The sequence below is a fragment of the Amblyraja radiata genome, chromosome 16, assembly GCF_010909765.2.
Source record: "Amblyraja radiata isolate CabotCenter1 chromosome 16, sAmbRad1.1.pri, whole genome shotgun sequence".
Taxonomy (NCBI): domain Eukaryota; kingdom Metazoa; phylum Chordata; class Chondrichthyes; order Rajiformes; family Rajidae; genus Amblyraja; species Amblyraja radiata.
In genome coordinates this window covers 25,799,269-25,822,670 of record NC_045971.1, presented here as the reverse complement: position 1 = coordinate 25,822,670, position 23,402 = coordinate 25,799,269, and the positions used below count along the sequence as shown (strand labels likewise).

General features: G+C 43.4%; 1 protein-coding gene across 1 annotated transcript in view; it reads left to right on the top strand.

Annotated features, from left to right (window-relative positions):
• Positions 1-17,629: 17,629 nt before the first annotated feature.
• LOC116982065 (acid-sensing ion channel 2-like) overlaps positions 17,630-23,402 on the top strand; it is a 441,144-nt gene continuing 435,371 nt past the window's right edge. The window contains exon 1 of the mRNA XM_033035350.1: positions 17,630-19,079. Coding sequence (XP_032891241.1) covers positions 18,399-19,079 — 681 coding nt within the window. The 5' untranslated portion in view covers positions 17,630-18,398. The remainder of the gene's footprint in view (positions 19,080-23,402) is intronic.

The following is a 23,402-nucleotide window of genomic DNA, read 5'->3' as shown; positions in this document are numbered from 1 at the left end:
AGTTTGCCTGTTCTCCCTGTGTCCGCATGGGTTTTCCCGGGGTGCGCCTGTTTCTTCCCACACTCCAAAGACGTACGGATTTGTAGGTTAATTGGCTTCAGTAAATTAAAAAAAAATAATTGTCCCTTGTGTGTAGGATACTGCTAGTGTACAGGATTATTCGGTGAGCCAAAGGGCCTGTTTCCGTGGTGTATCTCAAAAATCTAAAAGTCTATTCTCTGTAATTTGGCCTGAGGTCGCAAGGGATACTGAAATGGCTACATACAGTATGATGTTAGTTCCATGGTGAGCAGCAGATTAACTATTGATCCTACTGATTGCAACAAACAAATCCAAAGGGTCTTCAGTAATGTCACTGAAAATATCGATTAAGTGAAGTTATACACCTTCCAAGATCATCAGTTCCGCTGTAGAAGGATGCTTGGTTTGATTGATAATGGTACCAAATTGATCCAGGTTTTTTAAGTACCTTTGGAAAAATAATTGATAAAGGAGTATCAGTTCATAGTGCCTTCTAAGGCATAGTCGGTCAATTGATAGTCCAATGAATGCTGGATGTACACTTACTGAGTCCATGCCGACCTGAACACTAGTTCTATCCTACACACTAAGGACAATTTACAGAAGCCAATTAACCTACAAACCTGCATGTCTTTGGTGTGTGGGAGGAAACCAGAACACCTGAAGAAAACCCACGCAGTCACAGGGAGAATGTGCAAACTCCATACAGACAGCATCCATGGTCAGGATCGAACCCATGCTGTAAGGCATGCAAATCTACCGCTGCACCATTGTACCACCCGTCTTGCATCAGGGAACCTTAATGTGTCCCTCTTGTCAACCATTGTGTGAAGGCTAATTTCCTACTATTCCTTCTTTAAAATGATTACAGATATGATACTATATGCAAAGAACTGCCGATTCTATTTTACAATAAAGGGCATAAAGTGTTGGAGTAGCACAGGTCAGGCAGCATCCCAGGAGAACATGGATGGGTGGCGTTTCGGACCAAGACCCTTCGAGACACATTGCCTCTCCGTGTTCTCCAGAGATGCTGCCTGATCCGCAGTTAATCCACCCTTTTGCAATTTTCATAAAGCCTGCATTCTCGTTTGTGCGTTCTTCATACCTCTGGGCCTTACATGTAGTAAATCATCATGCTGTACTTTGCAGCTCCCACAGTGGTGTGCCTCACCATGGTAATCTAACTGTTCTAGCTCTACATGGTTCATTCCTGTTGCTGCACCTCATAATAGTGAACTCTCGTACTGTACCCCATCCATGGATGTGTTTCAATTGTCCACATCTTAAACTGGTTGGCTGTGTCTACGCTTCTTCTGGTTCAATGACTAGTAGACACAATCCTTAATGTTTCTGAATTAGCGGTACATAAACCAGGCACAATGAACTCTGCAATGAAACCCTAGAAGATTGGATTGTTGCAAAAGACATATTTATTTGTGCTAATTCGCTTTACTGATCCATTGTGGAAAGCCTGCAGTCGTGCGTTCCCTTGCCTTCAGCTTCAACTATAACAAAAAGCCCTTTAGCGTGCCTGGAGATGACTGTTCCTTCTCCTTGGCTGACAGTATGAAGAATGAATGCACATTTTAACCCCAGGTGCTTGCCTTGGCACCTTGATGGTTAAACCTAAAGCAACAAGAGAGGAAGATGGTTCCTGGCAGTGACATTCTTGGAAAATGATCAGCGATAAAGTAAAAATGACGCAAATGGCCACAGGATTATAGGTTGCATCAGCCCTCGACAACACCGCACCTCCCTGCAATGAAAATCAGCAGCTTGCTCCACAAACTAGGCAGCTGCTGCCATCAGCTGTTCTGTCTACACAAGCCTCTGGGTACTTTGGGGGAAGATAGCTCTGGCAAATCCATACTCACATAACCACTGGACGAATTGAACTGTGCCATGAGAATTTGTTTTTACTTATACCAAAACTGCTAAAAACACATGAATATGACCTTAAACTGCTAAATAGGCATTAATACAGTAACTATTGCTAAATTAATACTATTAATAAATCTTGCTCATATTATTGGAAGTCATGATACAACTCTGGTCTGTATAATATATTTGCAATTAAATGTCTTCATATTTGAATTATTTCCTATAATGATTACCCTTTCAATGGCAAGAGGCACTTTGTAATTAATACATTGTTATAGAGCAATATACTCTACTTATATATGTATAGGGAGAAACTGCAGATGCTGATTTACACCAAAGATAGACACAAAATGCTGGAGTAACTCAGTAGGTCAGGCAGCATCAATGGAGAAAAGAAATAGGTGATGTTTCGGGTCAAGACCCTTCTTCAGTCTGAGAGATGGGGAGAGGGAAACTAGAGGTATGAAAAGGTACACAGAACAACAAAAAACTCGACTCTATTTTACAATATACTTTGTGCAACACTAAAGCAAATTAAATCAACTTATTAAAACATTGCATGCACTGAGGCCATGTAAATGTAATAATTCTGCTTCTGGTCAATACTTTTCATCAAATGTTTTTTGTCATACTTAATCCCCCATTAACTTTTACTTTTTTTAACTTTTGCTTCTTATCTCCCTAAATTAATTTATGATCCATCCATAATTTGAGATTGTGTGATATAAATGTTTGTCAAACATTTTATATATTTCTGACTAACATCCACGTTCAAATCATTCAGTAAAGCAAATTTCAATTTGATTATTAAATCCAATGTCCAATGCACGGAAAGGAAGGAAAATAGAAAGATCAAACGAGAACTTACCGTTTGAAGTTTGATCTTTATTTTATGAGAAGTTGAAGTGAGGGAATACGAGAAGAGCCCGCCAGTCCGCATGCGCATCTTCAGAGCAACTGTATGAAACCACAGACCCCAGTTGCAGAACTTAAACTATAGAAAGACTAACGAGACCAGAGTTACCGGATGATCTTTTATGAGAATCAGGGTTGGGAGTGGAGGGCACATATTCCCTCACTTCAACTTCTCAGAAAATAAAGATCAAACTTCAAACGGTAAGTTCTCGTTTAATCTTTCTATTTTATTTTGAAGTCATGTGAGTGGCTACGTGAAGCCTTCAAAGCTATGTGGTTTCATGCAGTAACCCAACCTGTGTGTGAAACACTTAAACAGATAAAACCATAAATGGTAAAAAGTCATGGTTTATTAACAACATGATGCTAACTTGCATACATGACCATTGCTCTTAATTGGACCTTAGTCCCAATTGGCTTTGAGTTAGACAATAACTCATGCAACCCTGTTCAGAATTCTATCTGCAAATATCCAGACATATTCAACCAAATTGTATAACTTCTGAACACGCACTATTGCTGTATGATGAAAGGGAAATATCCATTCTATTGGCTGCTAATGCGCCACCAGCAATCTCTTGAGAGACTATTAAATAACAATGAAGAAACTATCTTTTATCTCATAGGTACTAGCAAGCTCAGTGTACCCCTGTATACATAATGACACCCCCAATCTCCGATCTGGAGGGTATGCTGACAACTCCAAATTATGCAACCATGCCCGTTTTGCTTTATGAGATTATTCCCATAACAAGCTACCCTAATGTCAGTTATGACCCAGACACCGAGCCAGAGATTGAGTAAAGACTGTGTACTTTGTGCTGAAATCAGTTGCTAAAAGCATAATCAACTTAAAGATACTGCTCCCATTAGGAATACAGTAGATGAATATCTGCATAATAATTTACTGATATACATAGCACACTACGATGACTGTAGGCTTTTAGAGCGGTCATATAAAAAACACCTTGCATAACGTTAGTGAACAGCGGGTGAATAGCCAATCATTTATTGTCCCACTTATGGAATATAAAGAATGACAAAACAGCACAAGCAATGTTAATTGTGCTATCACATAATAATTTCTCTAAGCCCAAACTGAAAGCAACACAAACCTCTGTTATTTCGGTTTAAAATTAACTCACATACCTTGTTCACAAATTTCCCATACAATTGTGGAGAGCTAGCTGCCCGAGAAAAAAGGCTGCACCAGCCATCACTCGTGACTTCGAGTAAATAGGAGCTTCTTTAGCCGCCTTACCATGGCTTGAATGAATAGGCAAAGTTGGCCCAATTAAGTTTCATGTTGCCTCATCCTTAATATCGTAAGAGGCATCTACTGATAAACCCCTAAGTCTTATCAGCTGCAAATGTTGCATGTCATCTAAAACTTGATGACACAATGCCCTTTGATCTGAGTAGGGCAGCATTAGCTTCCACCACTGGTTATGTTATCAAACACCAAATATATCTGTGCCTCTTGTGCATAGATATGGTACTTCAAGATCGATTCTCTGAATCAGTTAAATTGCTGAAAGCCAATCATCCATCTCAAACTGGGTAACCAAACACATGATCAGATTAGCCAAATCCTAACCTGATTTGGCATGCTCCATGTTCCTACAATCTTGAGAAATATCAGAAATATACCCCTTTTTGTTCTTGAGCCGACTACTCTTTCTCTGTGAGATGTCACTGATTCCACTGAAACCACCGTTCCTCTATTGACGATACGGACGAAAATTTATTGGCTTCTCTTGCCACGGAGGATGCATTATCTAGTTATTCATTCAATTCGCTGATAACATATAATCAGAACCTTATGACTAGAGCTGAAATACCGTATCCACTTGATGTAAGAATACGAGTTCCCTGTCAACTCTTGACTATTAGAGTCACCACGAATCCTCAGTGTTCTTCCTCAGTGTGGAAATTAGCCTAATGCAAGCCTGAACCAGGAATTGCTTCGCAGTCCTCTGACTGAAACCACCTGTCTGAGTCGCCAGTGTGCGCAACACAATCTCTTCGGCCAGCCACTCAATCAGGAATACTGGGATTGAGAGCCTACAGATTTTATATATCTTTTCGATTCACAACATGAACTTGCAGGTCAGATAAAATACTATATGCCAGACCGGCTTCCTGCTAGTAGCTACCTATCCCAGAGAGGGTGGCAATGATCTTTTCAATGAACTGGCAACTGCACTAACTGAGCAGAATTTTAACCATGTGTTAAGGGAGACTTCAACTACTTCACTCTACTGAGCAGCCTGATAATGTCAATCACAGATGTTGAGGCAGTGCTTCCCTGGTCAATATGACCCATATGGTCAGCCAGTTCCAGGATGGTCTTCCCTGAACCAGGGTAACCAAGCTGTTCCTACTTGGAAATTACATAAGTTAGTATGCAAGGCACCCTGCCAATATCTCTGCATCAATCTGTCTACTCCAGAGACAGTGAAAAGATACTAGACAGCCCATGCTGCCAGTAAATCCAAACCTGGGCCGACAGACTGCTCAATTTCGGAGTTTTACGTTGGTTAATAAAAATACCTTACCTGCCAGCATCTCTGAACCCGGGTCGACCTGCTTGTTGGAGCTTCAGCGAAGTTCCATTTGCAGACCCTGTCTGACCACATCTTCAGCCACATGCTTGCCAACAGCTCGCTTCCAAAAGTGATATTGCTGTGCAAGGCACGCCTGCCAGCATTCCTGAGCCGAATGGAACAGACTACTTCTTCGACCTACAGGCCTTGCTGGAGCTTTGCAATTTCCCGGACTGGGATATCTCCCAGCCGTTTCCAGCATAACATCTTCCTTCAACTGGTGTGATGTTAGGTAGCTGATGCTGCTGGCCAACTCCTCTTGTAGTGGCTTGCCTGTCCCCGAGGGAACAGCAAATTTAGAGGCAAGAGCAGGCAGCTCTTCCTTATGCGACTCTCGCACATCATGCATTAAAGCATGGGATTCAGGCACATACTCATATTCTGAGTCAGCTCCATACTGATCTCCGACACTCCCCTCATCCGAGTGGGAGGAATATTGCAACCCTGAACCAGGTGTTGCCACAGGCGTATGGCTCGAACTGCCTGTGCATGCCTCCGTAACACGGAGCATATTTTGTGCCACCATCTGACCCTCATCCGGGTGAGAGGAATATTGCAACCCTGAACCAGGTGTTGCCACAGGCGTATGACTCGAACTGCCTGTGCATGCCTCCGTAACACGGAGCATATTTTGTGCCACTATCTGATCCATCAGGTGTTCCAATTGAGACAAATACATCTGCCATAGATGTGGGGACAGAATCCTCTTGTCCCGAATCGTACGACTGGACTTGTCTCACAGACTTGGCTTTGGCTTTGCCCCGACTCGGGGGTGCCAAGCTGCTCCCTCTAGGAGCCGAATCGGAGCTAGCTGTGCAGACCGGCGCTGCCAGCGACTCCGAAGTGGAAACGATGGCCGTCTGCTTTTCGCACTGCCGCGGTCCTCTGCTGCTGGTATAAATCATCATTATTTATTGTACTTACCTGACAGGTTGCGCCTGCTAGTGACTCCGAGTCCTTGCTCCCTTCTGGAGCCTCAACGGAGTATTTCAGGGGAGGAAATAGAGCGCAACCCTGAACCAGGTGTTGCTTCCTCAGGCCTCTGGCCCCCATATGACCCGGTCGAGCCGGCATCATAATCGGAGTCACCTCTTTCCGATACTCCCCTCGACCGAGTGGGAGATATATTACAACCCTGCCAGGTGTTGCCACAGGCATATGGCTGGAGCCTCCGGTACACGAAGCATAGTTTGTTCACATGATTAAAAAGAAGCATATCCCCATTAGATCAGGGATTCGATTGCTTTATCGATATCCACATAGTTGGAGTCACTTATAAACAAATCTCCAACAGTCCCCTCTAATGAGCGGAAATTATCATGACTCAACCCTGAACCAGGTGTTGCTCCCACAGGTGTCTGATAGACACAGCTCAAAAGGATTCCTAAGACATGAGCTCCTTTCTGGAGCCTCAATGGAGTTTCTTAGGGGAGGAAATAGAACGCAACCCTGAACCAGGTGTTGCCTCCTCAGGCCTCTGGCTGACTCCCTTTCGGAGCATCAATCTGTACAGGCATTGCCCGTAAGATGCTCTGAACAGCCACCTGCTCCAGTGGAGCCCCATTCTGCTACGATAGTCACAAACGTGACCGAGCGGCAACCGCTATTATAAACGGCCAGCTCTATTTATAGCTGCCCTATAGAGCATACACTATACGATGCTCTACAGCGTATGCTGAACCGACCTCAGCCGGCAGCAGCTAATTTTTAATTGCTCGGTGCTGCGGAAAAACCCCCCACAGCGAATATTGACCCAGCAGCTGAGCTTCCATGGTGGTCGCTGTCCTGGCCGCGGCTAGTTTTAAAAACCCCCGGCTGCTGCTAATCCTTTGCAGCGGTCGCTGACCTGGCTGCGCCGGCAGCCGCAATATTGTACCCCGCCGGCTTCTTACGGAGCCTCCACGGCGGCCTCCAAATCCGGCCGCTTGCTCCCGTTCGGAGCTCCAACAGCGGCAGCAGCACAGACTGCGCCCGTCAGCTGTACCTAGAGCAGTGCATTCAGTTTAGGTCACCCTGCTATAGGGAAAATGCCATTATACTGAAAGAAAGCAGAGAAGATATATGCATATGTTGCCAGGACTTGAGGACATAAACTATAGAGAGGCTGGGCAGGCTAAGACTTTATTCCTTGGAATGCAGGAGGTTGAGGGGTGGTCTTATAGATGTGTGTAAGATTATGTCGTGAATAAATAGGGTAAATGCAGAGGTTTTTACTCCCCACCAGCCCAAGATAGGGAAATAGGTTTAAGGTGAGAGAGGAAAGATTTAAAAGGAACCTTTTAACATAATTTAAAAAACATTTGGAGAGGTATGTGGATAGGATAGGTGTAGAGGAATATGGGCAAAATGAGAACAAATGGATCAACTTTAGATGGGACATCTTGGCTAATATGGATGAGCTGGGCCGGAGGGCCTGTTTCCTATGACTTTAAAATCACCCAAAGTTATATATTTCACAGCAACAAAATCACATATAGAATTGCTATTATGTCTTGGAATAAATTAATTTTAAGTTGTTTTGGGATATCATCTGGATAATTTCCCTTGGACATTTTCTGATCAAACCAGAACAGGTCTTATTTGTTTATTCGCCTATTTAGGTCCCAGCCTATTTACCCTGGTGTTTTTCATCAAGTGTAGAAAAACGTGTAGAAAGCATATTTTTCTGTGTAAAATGACATTAATCATTTTTGAGTTGATTTAGTAAGATAGATTTGAAATTATGGATTTCACCTCATTGGCAGCTCTCCTTATAGTTATGCAACTAATCTGTTCAGATTATCACAAAGTTTGATTCAAAATTTTCTCTTTTGAAACACAATCCTATGCAGATCATGTGCATTCGCATCCAGGATACATCATGATGTGTTTTTTTTTGAGAATGATTAGAATATTGAGAGGTTGCTGAAATGTGTAGGAAGTAACTGCAGATGCCGGATTACACCAAATATAGACATTAAATGCTGGAGTAACTCTGCGGGTCAGGCAGCATCTCTGGAGAAAAGAAATAGGTGATATTTCGGGTTGAGACCCTTCTTTACCCGAGATGCTGCCTGACCCCCTGAGTTACTCCAGCATTTTGTGTCTATCTAGTGCATTTCACGATATAGTTAAGAGTTTTGCTGCAATGTAGTCAACAATATTTTCTGACATAATTATCTTTTATGATCATGCTGCTTTTGCAACTGGCTCAGTAATTAACTTTTCAGCATTTTGTGGAAATTAATGTTCAGTAAAGATTGCGTGTATTAGCAAATGTTCCATTACTGCACAAGTACTTTAAACAAACTCAAAAACCAGCAATCACTTGACAACTGGGAGTGCAGTGAATCATTATTGAAGGCTGGCGGAGGGGAATCACTGACAGAATGACAGTGAAGCGGTGTTGCTTGGTGATCGTGAAGATATAATATATCAGGATTTCTAACCTACTCCCTAACCCAAAGACTTGATAGGCACCTCGTCCATAACCATTCGCTCATTCCACACCAACGCACAGTAACTGCAACTTGTGTAGGAAGAAACTCCAGATGCTGGTTATACACCAAAGGTAGACACAAAATACTGGAGTAACTCAGCGGGACAGGTAGCATCTCTGGAGAAATGGAATGGATGACGTTTCGGATGGACCCTTCTTCAGACTGCAACTTGCACTGGATACAGGATGCACTGCAGCCACTCACCTATTCTCCTCAGACAGCACCCCGCAAACCTACAACCTCTACTAACTAGAAGGAGAAGGGTGGCACATCATGGGAACACCACCAGATAGAAGTTGCCCACCAAGCCATGCACCATCCTAACTTGACAATATATCACCGTTCACTGAATCAAAATCATGGATCTCCCTCACACCCCACAACTGAAAGCAGTTCAAGTAAGCATACCCCACAGTCTTCCCAAGGCCACTTGGCAATGGCAGTTAAATGCAGGCTCAGCCTATAAAGCCCACACTTCTTGGATGATTTAAAAAAGGTGCTGTATTCCTATGAATATTAGTTCATCTATTAGTCACTTCATTTGGAATTTGCTATATATTTCTACCTCAAATCTACGTGCTCACCTTGGTTCCAAACCCCTTGAAATTCTTTTCTAAATAAAAATTATTAGTCTTGAAAGCTCCAAAAGACTAAGTGTCCGCAGCCTTTTATTGGAGAGAATTCCATTGTTAAGGTTCTTCTTGGGTTACCTTTGATTAAAGGGGGTTGACATGGTGGTACAGCAGTAGAATTGCTGCCTTACAGCTCCAGAGACCCGGGTTCGATTCGGACTACGAATGCTGTCTGTATGGAGTATGTACATTCTCGCTGTGACCACGTAGGTTTTCTCCGGGTGCTCCTATTGTCCTGCACCTATTGTCTATTGTCTATTATCCAGTTTCCTCCCACACTTTAAAGAACATTGAGGTTTGTAGGTTAATTGGTTTCTGTAAAGTGTAAATTGCCCCCAGTGTGCAGAATAGTGTTAGTGTTCGGGGTGATCACTGGTCGGCATACTCAGTGGGCCGAATGGACTGAGGCCAATTTATAAATAGTTTCCTTATTTTGATTATTTCATTAGGCAAAATTATTTCTGTATATAAACTTTTGTATCCTTCTAACTGAAATGTTAAAAAAAAAAATCACTCATTGGCCTGCGTCCGTGTGGAGCTTGCATGTTCTCCCTGCACCATGTGGGTTTTCCCCAGGTGCTCAGGTTTCTCCCACATCACAAATATATACTGGTTGAAAGATGAAGGTTAATTAGCCCTGTTGTAGGTTGGAGCAGGGAAATTGGGGAGGTTAATGAGCATTGGAGATGGGCTAGGTCACAGAGAAATAAGTGAGCTGATGGGACCGATGGGGATGGGCGAAGAGCCAGCATGGACAAGATGTGCTGAACGACCTTCTTCCAATGCCTTTCAAAAATATGAAAAAATAAAATGAGAATACGAAACTGAAGGGAGTGTATCCACGGTTTAATTCAGTCCATAAAGCTCTGGTACCATTCTGGTGAAACTGCTCTGCAGCCTTTCTGAGTCTGAAGAAGGGTTTCGACCCGAAACGTCACCCATTCCTTCTCTCCAGAGGTGCTGCTTGTCCCGCTGAGTTACTCCAGCTTTTTGTGTCCTTTCTGAGCTATGGTCTACATGGAATGGAATGCTCCAGGTGCTGTCTGACCAGTTGTGCAAGTGAAAGTTCGCTTGCTCCCTTTTGGAAGCCAGTGCTGACAACATAAAGGCCACCATTCCTATAGGTATTGCATTTTGAGATTGCATTTTGCACATCTCTATGAATTGAAATGATCTTCCTAATTCTAAATATTTTTGCTCCTTTGCTGTTTTTTCATTCTGTAGGAAATGCTCCGGCTTATCTTTCTCATGTTCAATTGGATGACCTTAGATTTGCCTACAGGTATATTAAATTTGATTTTCAATGGCTTTCCGCACCTAATCTTATGTTCCTTTCAAATTCCTTCCTCATATCTCTCTACTCATTGCCTCTCTTAAAAAGCATCATCAGAAAATATGATACACAACTTTCTATTGCATCGCCCGAGACATAATAAAGCATTAGTGTTGCGACCCTCTGATCCCTGGGAAGTAGCTTTTGTTACATCATGCCTCGCATTCTTTCAGGTGTTCCTGTATCTCTGCACAAAATTCCATATCAAACTACAGCAGTTGCTTTGAATTTAATTTACAGGCACCAGCTCTGAAAGATTCATCGAAGAGGCCCCAAACAAAACTGGAGGTAACAATTTAGCAATTAACCCAAACCAGAATTTTTGAGGAGGCACAAGAGGCTGCGGATGCTGGAATCTTGAGCAGCCATGAAGATAATGGGAATACCCCAGGAACTGTCCATTCCCTCTACAGATGCTTCCTGAGCCGCTGAGTTTCTCCAGCACGCTGTTTTCTTTTGCTCGGAATGTGTATGGCAGAGCGCAGCAACTAATGGGAAATGGAAATAGCACCGTAACAGGTCTTTCACTAACCTGTATAATATGAAAATCCAGCTTTATAGTATTTTGGTTAAGCTGAATTTTGAGTATTAAATGCCGTTATGGTTACCATATTACAGGAAGCATGTGGAGGCTTTGGAAAGTGTACCAGAATGATGCCTGGAAATGGGGTATTAGCTGCAGGGAGAGGGGAGAGCTTAGACTGACTTGGGATGTTTTTCCTGGAATGCCAGAGGTTGAGGGGAGACCTGACAGAAGTCTATAAAATTATGAGAGGCATAGGTGGGGTAGTTGATCAGAAACTTTTTCCCAAGATGGAAATATCAAATACTAGAGAGCATAGGTTTAAGGGGAGAGGTGCAAAGTTTAATGGAGTTGTGCAGGGCAAGTCTTTTTACATAGAGGGCCTGGAAGGCACTGCAGGGGGTGGTGGTGGAGGCAAATATAATAGTGGCGTAGGCACATGGGTATGCGGGGAATGGAGGGATATGGATTATGTGCAGACAGATAAAAGTTGGTCCTTGCATCATGTTCAGCACAGGCATAGTGGGCCAAAGGGCCTATTGCTGTGCTGTACCGCTCCATGTTTTATGCTCTATATTGTTTAAGTTCCATCCTGCAGTCTTCCACTACCTGGGCCCATCCTCTTGCAAGGGGATCAATCATGATGCTCTTCATTAATGCACATTCTTCAGGCAAGTCGACTTCTTGCTCAGCCTAAAAAATATCAAAGTGCAGTACTACCTCTCTGGACCCTAGTGTACCACACTAAATACATTACCCAACAATACCATAGCATATCCTGATAAAGCCAGGATGGTGAGATTTCTTTGGGTAATTTATTTTAATTGGCTCTGCCCCCTGTTATATTTGGCTTTTCTTTCAAGCTGGAAAGAGTACAGAGAAGATTTACGAGGATGTTGCCAGAATTAGAGGGTTTGAGCTATAGGGAGAGGTTGAGTAATCTGGGTCTCTATTCCTTGGAGCACATGATGATGAGGGATGATCTTATAGAGATGTATAAAGTCATGAGAGGATTAGATTGGGTAGACGCACAGAAACTCTTGCCCAGAATAGATGAATCGAAGACCAGAGGATATAGGTTTAAGGGGGAAAGATTTAATATGAATCTGAGGAGTAACTTTTTCACACAAAGGGTGGTGGGTGCATGGAACAAGTTGCCAGAAGAGGTAATTGAGACTGGGACTAGCCCAACATTTAAGAAACAGTTAGACAGGTGCATGAATAGGACAGATTTGGAGGAATATGGACCAACTGCGGACAGGTGGGACTAGTGTAGCTGGGATATGTTGGCCGGTGTGGGCAAGTTGGGCTGAAGAACCTGTTTACATTCTGTATGACTATGACTTTAATCAGGTTGAAACACAAAATGCTGAAGAAAGTCAATAGATCAGGCAGCATCTTTGGAGGGAATGGATGGGCAATGTTTCAGTCCAAAGGGACCCAACCCCTGTCCTTTCCCTCCACAGTTACGAACAGACGTGCTGAATTCCTCCAGTACTTTTTGTTTTGCTCAAGATTCCAGCAATCTGTGGTTTCTTGTGAAGTCCTAGCAAAACTAATTCCCTATAGGGCTAATTTGTTTGCTTCAGATATGATGACAACCCGGAGATTTAGACAGCATAACATTGAATGTGAATTTGGTGATATAATACAATCAGAAATGCATGTCAACCGATTAGAAAGCACACTGAATAAACTGTTAGATATGTACATCAACCTATGGTGGACACAAAATGCTGGAGACTGAAGAAGGGTCTTGGCCCGAAACGTCAGCCATTCCTTCAATCCAGAGATGCTGCCTGTCCTGCTCCAGTATTTTGTGTCTGTCTTCAGTGTAAACCAGCATCTGCAGTTCCTTGATATATATATATATATATATATATATATATATATATATATATATATATATATATATATATCAACCTATGAATATGCTGTTAGAAAGAAACATCATAAAATTGAATTAAGAATGAATATAAACTAATAAAAATTAATATAAACTGAAGGTATTAACATGACCTGAATAATCATAATTGCTACTAGAAGTCCAGTATAGAAATTAAATATACATGTTATGTGAAATAGTTACATGTGCTGTAAAAGGAGCTACAGCTTAAGGGGAAGAATATATTTTTTATGGCTTGGGATATAATTATTTAATTGGATAAAAGGTAATTTAATAGTTCATTTATAACTTTTTTTAATTGAAAATACTGAAGATGAATAGAAATCACAAAACTGTAACAAGACAGTTTTGTCAGTCAAGGAAAAGTGCTTCATATGAGGGATATATTTCTAACTTAATTAATTAAATTTAAGAAACTGATTAGAATTTTAGAAATGCCTTTCATAGCTTCGACATGGTGAACCGATGGAACTAAATATTCATGAAATACTTGATTTCGAATGGTATATATTTGGTACAAGTGCCTGGATGTGTGGTCTCAGATGAACTGGTTCACTAGTGACACAACTGTGCAGTTACAAACAATGCAGGTGCCAAGTACAAAATGCCTGAAACATGCCAAAGATGTGAATTAGCGTTTTGCATTCTGACAGATGTGCATGCAACAAGTGCAGTTCAAAAATAGTTTTCCTGCCAAGTAGAAGTCAAAGAAACAGTTGTATCCCGCAGAGAGCGATGAACAGGATGGTGAGTGTTTATGAGCCATTTAAGTCGTCAAAGATTCAAAAAAATAATTATTCAAAAAAAAACATTGGTAGCAAAAAGGGTTGGTGAGAGCTCTACCAGGAGATACAGTATTCTGCTTTTCAAAACAGAATAAACAGCTTCTTAATGGCTGCTGTGACCCATGACTGTTCATAAGAAGAGGGGTCCGCTAGGAGAGTGTGTATGTCTTCATACAAATCAACAGTAATATGCTTTTCCTTCACACCAGGCCAGGTCCATGTATCCTTTGCTTAACGGCAAACATTACATTGACTCCACACTTTAAATCTTTCATGAAAGACAGTTTATTTATCAGATTAATTACATAATAGTGAAAGGCCTGGATAGGGTGGATTTAGAGAGGATGTTTCCACTAGTGGGAGAGTCTAGGACCAGATGCCATAGCCTCAGAATAAAAGGATGTACCTTTCTAAAGGAGATGAGGAGGAATTTCTTTAGTCTGAGGGTGATGAATCTGTGGATTTCATTGTCAGAAAGCTGTGGGGGCCTAGTCATTGGATATTTTTAAGGTGGAGATTTACAGATTCTTGACTGGTAAGGGTATCAGGGGTTATGGGGAGAAGGCAGGAGAATGGGTTTGAGAAAGAAAGATAGATCAACCAGCATCTGCAGTTCCCTTTTGAACGATCAGCCATGTTTGACTGGTGGAGTAGACGTTGAGCCAAATGGCCTAATTCTGCTCCTATCACTTATTAAAACTCAGGCTTTATCGCAGTGTTTCTGTGCCCTCTTTGAAAGAGCGATCAATACAACCTCTTGCTCCTTCTGTCCCCATGTCCCCAGTATCTTCATTCCTTTGACTGTAAAGCAGTTTAAAACTCTGTGAAGGTTGTGAAAAACACTATATAAATGTGAGTCACAACAAAGAAAGCTGGAGAAACTTAGCAAGTCAGACAACATCTGTGGAGGGAATGGACAGATAATGTCTTGGGTCAGGACCCTTCTTCAGACTGACTGTATAGTAGAGGGAAGTAAGCTGGGAAAGGGAGATGTACTGCCTATACCTCTCTTTTATGGCTTTCTCCCCCCTCCTCCCCCCCCCAACAACAATCAGTCTAAAGAAGAGTCCTGGCCCAAAACATCATCTGTTCATTCCTACCGCAGATGCTACCCGACCCATTGAATTTCTCCAGCACATAGTGCTGTGCTCGAGTTTCCAGCACCTGCAGTTCCTTGTGTCTCCAAAGAAATGAAAGTCTTCCTTCTCATTTCTTTCAACTAAACATCGAATTTTCTTTTAAAAGTTTTGACTGAATCTCCTTCTGGGACCCTTCTATAGCTTACACCACTGAGGTGGAGTATAGTTCAGATATACGGCATTTGTGTTCGGTATGTTATTTTGTTTGTCCCTATTTCATAACCTTGTATAACAATGCGTTCAGAAAAGTGGAATGGAATTCAAAGCACAAGGGAGGTTTCATGCTAACAGATTTAAATGTCATGGTCCAGAACTACTCGTGTGTAAAGCACGACAAAACATGGAACAAAGGTGGCAGACATGAAGCAGGGGAACAAGCCTGTCCATAAAATCACCAATTAACCTACTAACCAGCACGTCTTTGGGATGTGGGAGGAAACTGGAGCACCCAAAGGAAACCCATACGGTCACTGGGAGAACATGCAAACTCCACACAGTCAGGATTGTGAGGCTGAAGCTCTACCAGCTGTGCCACTGTGCCACCCCTTAAGCTAGAGAAATGCAATGTCAATGTGCCATTACGAATCATTCAAATCTACCATACTTAACAATTTTTGAGTTGGGACAATGAATTATTGATTCTTAAATATTTGATTAGTGGAAGACTGTTTCTCATTCTGAGAGCAGCCACCGCACATTTTGTCAATGGGACTAAATATCTGCTTTTGAACGTGGACACAAAAAGCTGGAGTAACTCAGCGGGCCAGGCAGCATCTCTGGAGAGAATGAATGGGTGACGTTTCGGGTCGAGACCATTCTTCAGACTGAAAGAGACGCTTCTTCAGTTCATTCCTTCTCTCCCGAGATGCTTCCTGTCACGCTGAGTTACTCCAGCATTGTATGTCTATCTTCAGTTTAAACCAGCATCTGCAGTTCCTTCCCACACGCTGTGCTTTTGAGTGTGGGCTAGTTTGGGTGCATTCCAACGTTTTATGTTGATTTCACACTTTCGTTATTTTTGCGAGAGCGACGAAGGATCAACTTTTTTGTTGTTGTTGTAGCCAGGAAGTCTGAATGCTGTAATTCACGGATATAAACAGAAACTGTTGGAAATTGTCAACAGGTCGGACAGCGTGTGTGTAGAAGGAGTCAGCGTCTCTGGCAGACGACGCGAGCGCCGGCCTACATTCCTAACGCGATGTCTGGATCGGTAGATGTGTTGAACTGACCCGCCGGGGTCGAGGAAGAGACTCGAGTCAGGGGGGAGTGGCGGGAGAGGGGACCGGACTGCGATCGCCGATGTGAAACAGCTTGCATAGATTTCTGGCGAAGACCATCAATGTCTCTCAGCTCAGTTCTGCGGGAAATCACTGGGTGAGCGAGCGCGTATAAAAGTAAACAACCTGCCTCTCACCATCGGGTTGATCGTTGTAATATTAATTATGTGTCCAGATCGAGAAGGGAGGAGCGGGGAGGATCACTGAAACTGCACCGCCTCGAGTGCCCGAGTATTACCCGCTTTGATGACCAGTGTGTGAACACAGCGTGCAGCCTCCGCCGTCTAGCCGTGCCCGCCGTTGCAGGGAACGACTTTGAAATTGTCAAAACATTTCCAGTGCGGGGTTTCTGCAAAAAAAAAGGGATAGAACTTGAGACAAATGTTTCCGCTGGAACTGTGGGGGAAGCAGCCGTTTTAACCTGCAGATCTGAACCCATGCAGTGAAGGTAGACACAAAAAGCTGGAGTAACTCAGCGGGACAGGCAGCGTCTCTGGAGAGAAGGTTAGGAATGGGTGACGTTTCGGGCCGTGACCCTTCTTCAGACTGTCAGGGGAGAGGGAGGCTCATGAGGTATGAAAGGGTTAGGTGTGAAGACCAGAGAACAAAGGGGACGTTGATCAAGGAAAAAAAATGTAGAATGATCATTGTTAGCTCGGGTAAGCTGAAAACGGGGCATACAGAGATAATATTTAAACAGGGAGACACTCAAAGAATAGGGATGGAGAGAGAGGGAAAGCAAGGGTTACTTCAAGTTGGAGAAGTCAATATTCATACCGCTGGGTTGTAAGCTGTCCAAGCGAAATGTGAGGTGCCGTTCCTCCAGTTTGCGTTGGCCCCACAGTGGGACGAGTTAGTGCGGCGCTCAGGGGACCACAGTGTGCATCGCCCTCATTCCTTATCCCCATAAATATCATGCTAAAGTTGCTTTTATTTTTCCCGAAGTGCTGACTGCCATTCGGCAGCGAGGGGGTTAACGCAGCCGGGACGTTGCATTGTGAAGCATCTCCTGCCTATGAATTAATCATTGCCTACTTCCAGCCGATTGGCGAGAGAGCTCCCTGCCCTTTTTCACAATTGGCTGTTGCCCTCGTTACTCATTTGGCTGACACTCGGGAGCTAGGTTAGAATGAGATCTACAAAGTGAAGGAGGGGTTGTGTCTTCTCGCGGCTCTGCTCTGCGCTTCGCTGGGGGAGGAGTGGAGGGGATGCTGGATTGGTATGGAAACGGGTGAAGCCACATCGTGAATGCAACTGGATGCGATTTCGCCTGTCCCGGGGGGTAGCACAAGCGAAGCTCCAAGTTGCACCGGCGCTGCCCGGAGCCTCGCACAGTGCATTGGAGGAGGGGGAGGAGGCGAGAGAGAGATAGATAGAGAGTTCAAACTATGGGGAGCAAGTGTAAGGTGCAGCGGCGGAGATTGGTAACACGCTGAGCACATCTGAAGCCACGGACACCATGCATTCGCCTTCCAGTCATGGACACCGGTCACTCTCAATCGCGAGGGAAGCCGGCTGCGTGAGTCCGTGGGCGTATGCAGCCCTCTCACTGAGTGTGATAGAGAGAAGGCGGACAGGTCGCTCGCCCATCCACGCTCACTGCAATGCCAGTCATTAAAGTTGATGGAATACAAAAAAAAAGGGATTTCCATTTTTTTTGCTGTTATTTTCTTCTCAGATGGAGCTCACATGGTTTAAAATGCAGATAGACTCCGGCATCGTGTGCCCGTCTTCGGTGTAAACCAGCATCTACAGTTATTTTCCTGCACTGGTTTTACAATGAAGCCTGTTTGTGGGGGGGAAAAGTTCTGAAGAATGACAGGGTTGTCGCCGCCTGTTTGAGAGCCGCCTTGATTTGGATTTTGGGATTTGGACCCTGTGTGTAGCCGGCGGGCTGGATGTGGGAAAGTGGCGTTGGGTTTTGCTTGGAGGACGTTGCAGTTATCGGAGTGAGGCCCTGGGGAGACATGGCCCCAGAGGGTCCCCGAGAAACCAGAGCCACCACCAACCCGCAGAGGGGCAAGGGGAAGGGCAGGCATCCGAGCGTCAACAAGATAACTCAGACGTTTGTGAAGAGGGTGAAGATACACGGGATTAAGTACATCTGCTCGCAACACTACTCCCTGCACCGCCGAGCCGTCTGGTTCTTGGCTTTTTGTACCTCGCTGGGGTTCCTCATCTCCTGGTCGTCCAACCGGTTCCTCTACCTGCTGTCCTTCCCGTCCCACACCCGCTTCCACATGGACTGGAGCAAGGAGCTCAACTTCCCCGCCCTCACCATCTGCAACAACAACCCCGTCCGCTTCTACCAGCTGACCAAAAGTGACCTGTACTACGCGGGCCAGTGGTTGGGACTGCTGAACGAGAACCGCACAGCACGGCCCCTGGTTATTGAACTCCTCAAGGAAGACAGGCAGCAGTGGTTCCACAGACTCTCCGACTTTCGTCTCTTTCTGCCGCCCCGCAGTTTTGAGGGCATCAGCCTGAATTTCATGGACCGCTTGGGCCACCAGTTGGATGATATGCTTCTCTCTTGCAGATACCGAGGGGACATATGTGGGCCACAGAATTTTACCTCAGTGAGTCTTTTTCTTTTCTTAGTTCCTTATTGTTACCTACTTTGGAAATGACACGTTACTTGATCTGGCAAAGAAATGTACATGTTGTGTTCCGTCTATTGCCTCTTAATGAATTGGAAAGTATTTACCAAATCGCATTGAAATCGCGCAAACGCTCATCTGCTGCAACCCAGCTGTGAGTCGACATGTTATTCCTCACCATGCAACTGTATTACACGTCACAGAACAGTAAACACAAAACAGTGCTCGCGTTATCTCTGTATGGGTGCAGGGACTTCGGTTGCTATCAATGAAATATTCTGGGATGCATTTTTAACGACAGTGGATGGAAAATCTTATTAATAAAGGTATTACTTGGATACTCTGTTGTTTGTAAGGTGATCACTTCAAGTGACTACGTTACAAGGGCAGATGTCTTGAATCGTTCGTTTAACTTTACTAATTCTAGGTTGTGCGTTCAAAAAGCAATGGCAAATGGACCATCTGTCGGATTCAAGGGATCTAAGTGGGAATGGGCTCACTTGACATTATTATTGACATGCCGGATAAGTTGTAACTGGTGGAATCATTTGCGGAGTGGACACCGGGTGGCTCAATCCTGCTCCTACAATTTATGAACATGTGAATCTGGGTCTCCAGAGGCATGGACAATGTAGGAAAAATAACTTGTCAAATAGTTGACTGCGTATATTGTTTCTTGACTTCCTTGTTGCCTGATAACAGAAGAGGCTGCAACAGATCCAAAGTATTATGAAGTTCTTGTGCTATTATTACATGTTAATCTTGAAAGTTATTTTTAAATTGGCATATGTCCCTTTGCATTTCATTACAACTCGTATATCTAGAATACTAACCTACAAATTCCCCTTCTACTGATATATGCCTGACATTTTCTACCATTAGCAGTGGAGTAGGTGTTTGATACACATGACAAGACAGGCTTGTGGAATGAAATCACTTTTGAATATATAATAGAAATGTGTAAATTTCCAACATAAACGTTAATACGGGGAATGTTCTTTATAATATTATTTGGTGAAAAGTGAACACATTTGTACCCAGATCCTTTGTATCTCAAATAGATGAAGGAACTTGATTCAAACATATTAACTTTCGTATAATAAAATCATGCTTCCCACTGTCTGTGAAGGCTACAACTGGCTGAGGGAACTAATGATGCAACAAGAAATCTGACTTTTATTCCTTTTCAGATCTTAATGAGGTGGAGGTTTCTTTCTCTTTAACTTTAAGTGTTTGCGTTCTTTCTGCATAACATAAGAGACCTATTTTTAGTAAATAAATATTGAGTCTAGAAATACCTTCTGGTGCAAATGGATCTATAGTCAGGTAGAAGCAGGAGAGGTGGTTCTTGCTGAGGTGACACCATATCTAGCAAAACAATTGGGATTGGTAGCACTCTAATGTGGTCTTCTAAGTGCTCACTGCACCGAAGAGGCTCTGGTTCAGGTGCCCATTGGCAGGGCAAACCATGGCACTGGTGTGTAAATGAATTATACATGAATTAGCAGTGAGTAAATTAATTATACTTTATTATCACACGTGCCATGTCTCAGTGAGATTCTTTGTTTTGCAATGTATCACCACATAAAGGGCACTGTCAAAGTTACAAAGTATTCCTTTTAGTCCCCAATGGTCCCTCATTGTTCTCGGAAAGTACATATGACCAATACCCAAACTACTCAGCAAATATTGCTAACTTGACGTCAATGCTGCTATATTAATAATAATAATACATTTTATTTATGGGCGCCTTTCAAAAGTCTCAAGGACACCTTACAGAATTTAACAAGAGTAAAAAACATATAATCGGAGTAAAATAAATAATAAAGACATCACCAATACACAAATTAAAGACAGAATTTGATCCAAAGACAAAAAAATCAAAAACACAATGTGAAGAGAGAGCAGCGGCAGCTAAACCGCGCCAGCGTACACTCTCCCTTCCGACATATTCCGAATATTGGGCCAGGGAGCTCCAATCTACGCCCTTTCTTGACCTTGCAAGTTGGCAAGAGAATATTTCAAGAGAGAAAGAGGGAAAATACATTATTTCAAGAGAACATCCACTGTCAATAGGACTTTATTCCTTGGAGAACAAGGCACTGATGGATGGCTTGGCAGAGGTGTATACAATCATGGGGGGAACAGATAGAGTAAATACAGGGAATCAAGAATTAAAGAACATAGATTTGAGGTGAGAGGGGAAAGACCTGATAGGAAGTTAAGGACAACTTTTTCACCCACAGGGTGGTGGGTATATGGAATGAGCTGCCAGAGGAAGTAGTTCAGACGGGCACAAGTCAAGTCAAGAGAGATTATTGTCATGTGTCCCATATAGGACAATAATGACATTGAATGGACATTAGGATGGGTACAATAGATGGATAGGAAAGGTTAGAGGGATGTGGGCCAAATGGGGTAAAATGGGACTAGCTTAGAAGGGGCATCTTGGTCAACATGCACAAGTTGGGCTGAAGAGCCGGTTTCTATGGCAATGACTGACTGTCTGTTTGCTAGTGGACTTCTTCATCTTGCAATTACTATTTGATGCTTTCTGGCATTGGTTCAACCGGTGACCGGGAGCAGTGCGGCTGGTGGTAAAGTGTTTTTTTTCTAACGTTAGGCATCGGGACAAATGAGCTGCTCCCTGGCCTCGACATTGCAGGAAGAATATGATATCATAGAAACATAGAAACATAGAAATTAGGTGCAGGAGTAGGCCATTCGGCCCTTCGAGCCTGCACCGCCATTCAATATGATCATGGCTGATCATCCAACTCAGTATCCCGTACCTGCCTTCTCTCCATACCCTCTGATCCCCTTAGCCACAAGGGCCACATCTAACTCCCTCTTAAATATAGCCAATGAACTGGCCTCGACTACCCTCTGTGGCAGGGAGTTCCAGAGATTCACCACTCTCTGTGTGAAAAAAGTTCTTCTCATCACGGTTTTAAAGGATTTCCCCCTTATCCTTAAGCTGTGACCCCTTGTCCTGGACTTCCCCAACATCGGGAGCAATCTTCCTGCATCTAGCCTGTCCAACCCCTTAAGAATTTTGTAAGTTTCTATAAGATCCCCTCTCAATCTCCTAAATTCTAGAGAGTATAAACCAAGTCTATCCAGTCTTTCTTCATAAGACAGTCCTGACATCCCAGGAATCAGTCTGGTGAACCTTCTCTGCACTCCCTCTATGGCAATAATGTCCTTCCTCAGATTTGGAGACCAAAACTGTACGCAATACTCCAGGTGTGGTCTCACCAAGACCCTGTACAACTGCAGTAGAACCTCCCTGCTCCTGTACTCAAATCCTTTTGCTATGAAAGCTAACATACCATTCGCTTTCTTCACTGCCTGCTGCACCTGCATGCCCACTTTCAATGACTGGTGTACCATGACACCCAGGTCTCGCTGCATCTCCCCTTTTCCTAGTCGGCCACCATTTAGATAATAGTCTGCTTTCATGTTTTTGCCACCAAAATGGATAACCTCACATTTATCCACATTATACTGCATCTGCCAAACATTTGCCCACTCACCCAGCCTATCCAAGTCACCTTGCAGTCTCCTAGCATCCTCCTCACAGCTAACACTGCCCCCCAGCTTAGTGTCATCCGCAAACTTGGAGATATTGCCTTCAATTCCCTCATCCAGATCATTAATATATATTGTAAATAGCTGGGGTCCCAGCACTGAGCCTTGCGGTACCCCACTAGTCACTGCCTGCCATTGTGAAAAGGACCCGTTTACTCCTACTCTTTGCTTCCTGTTTGCCAGCCAGTTCTCTATCCACATCAATACTGAACCCCCAATGCCGTGTGCTTTAAGTTTGTAAACTAATCTCTTATGTGGGACCTTGTCGAAAGCCTTCTGGAAGTCCAGATACACCACATCCACTGGTTCTCCCCTCTCCACGCTACTAGTTACATCCTCGAAAAATTCTATAAGATTCGTCAGACATGATTTACCTTTTGTAAATCCATGCTGACTTTGTCCAATGATTTCACCACTTTCCAAATGTGCTGCTATCCCATCTTTAATAACTGACTCTAGCAGTTTCCCCACTACCGATGTTAGACTAACTGGTCTGTAATTCCCCGTTTTCTCTCTCCCTCCCTTCTTAAAAAGTGGGGTTACGTTTGCTACCCGCCAATCCTCAGGAACTACTCCAGAATCTAAAGAGTTTTGAAAGATTATTACTAATGCATCCACTATTTCTGGAGCTACTTCCTTAAGTACTCTGGGATGCAGCCTATCTGGCCCTGGGGATTTATCGGCCTTTAATCCATTCAATTTACCCAACAC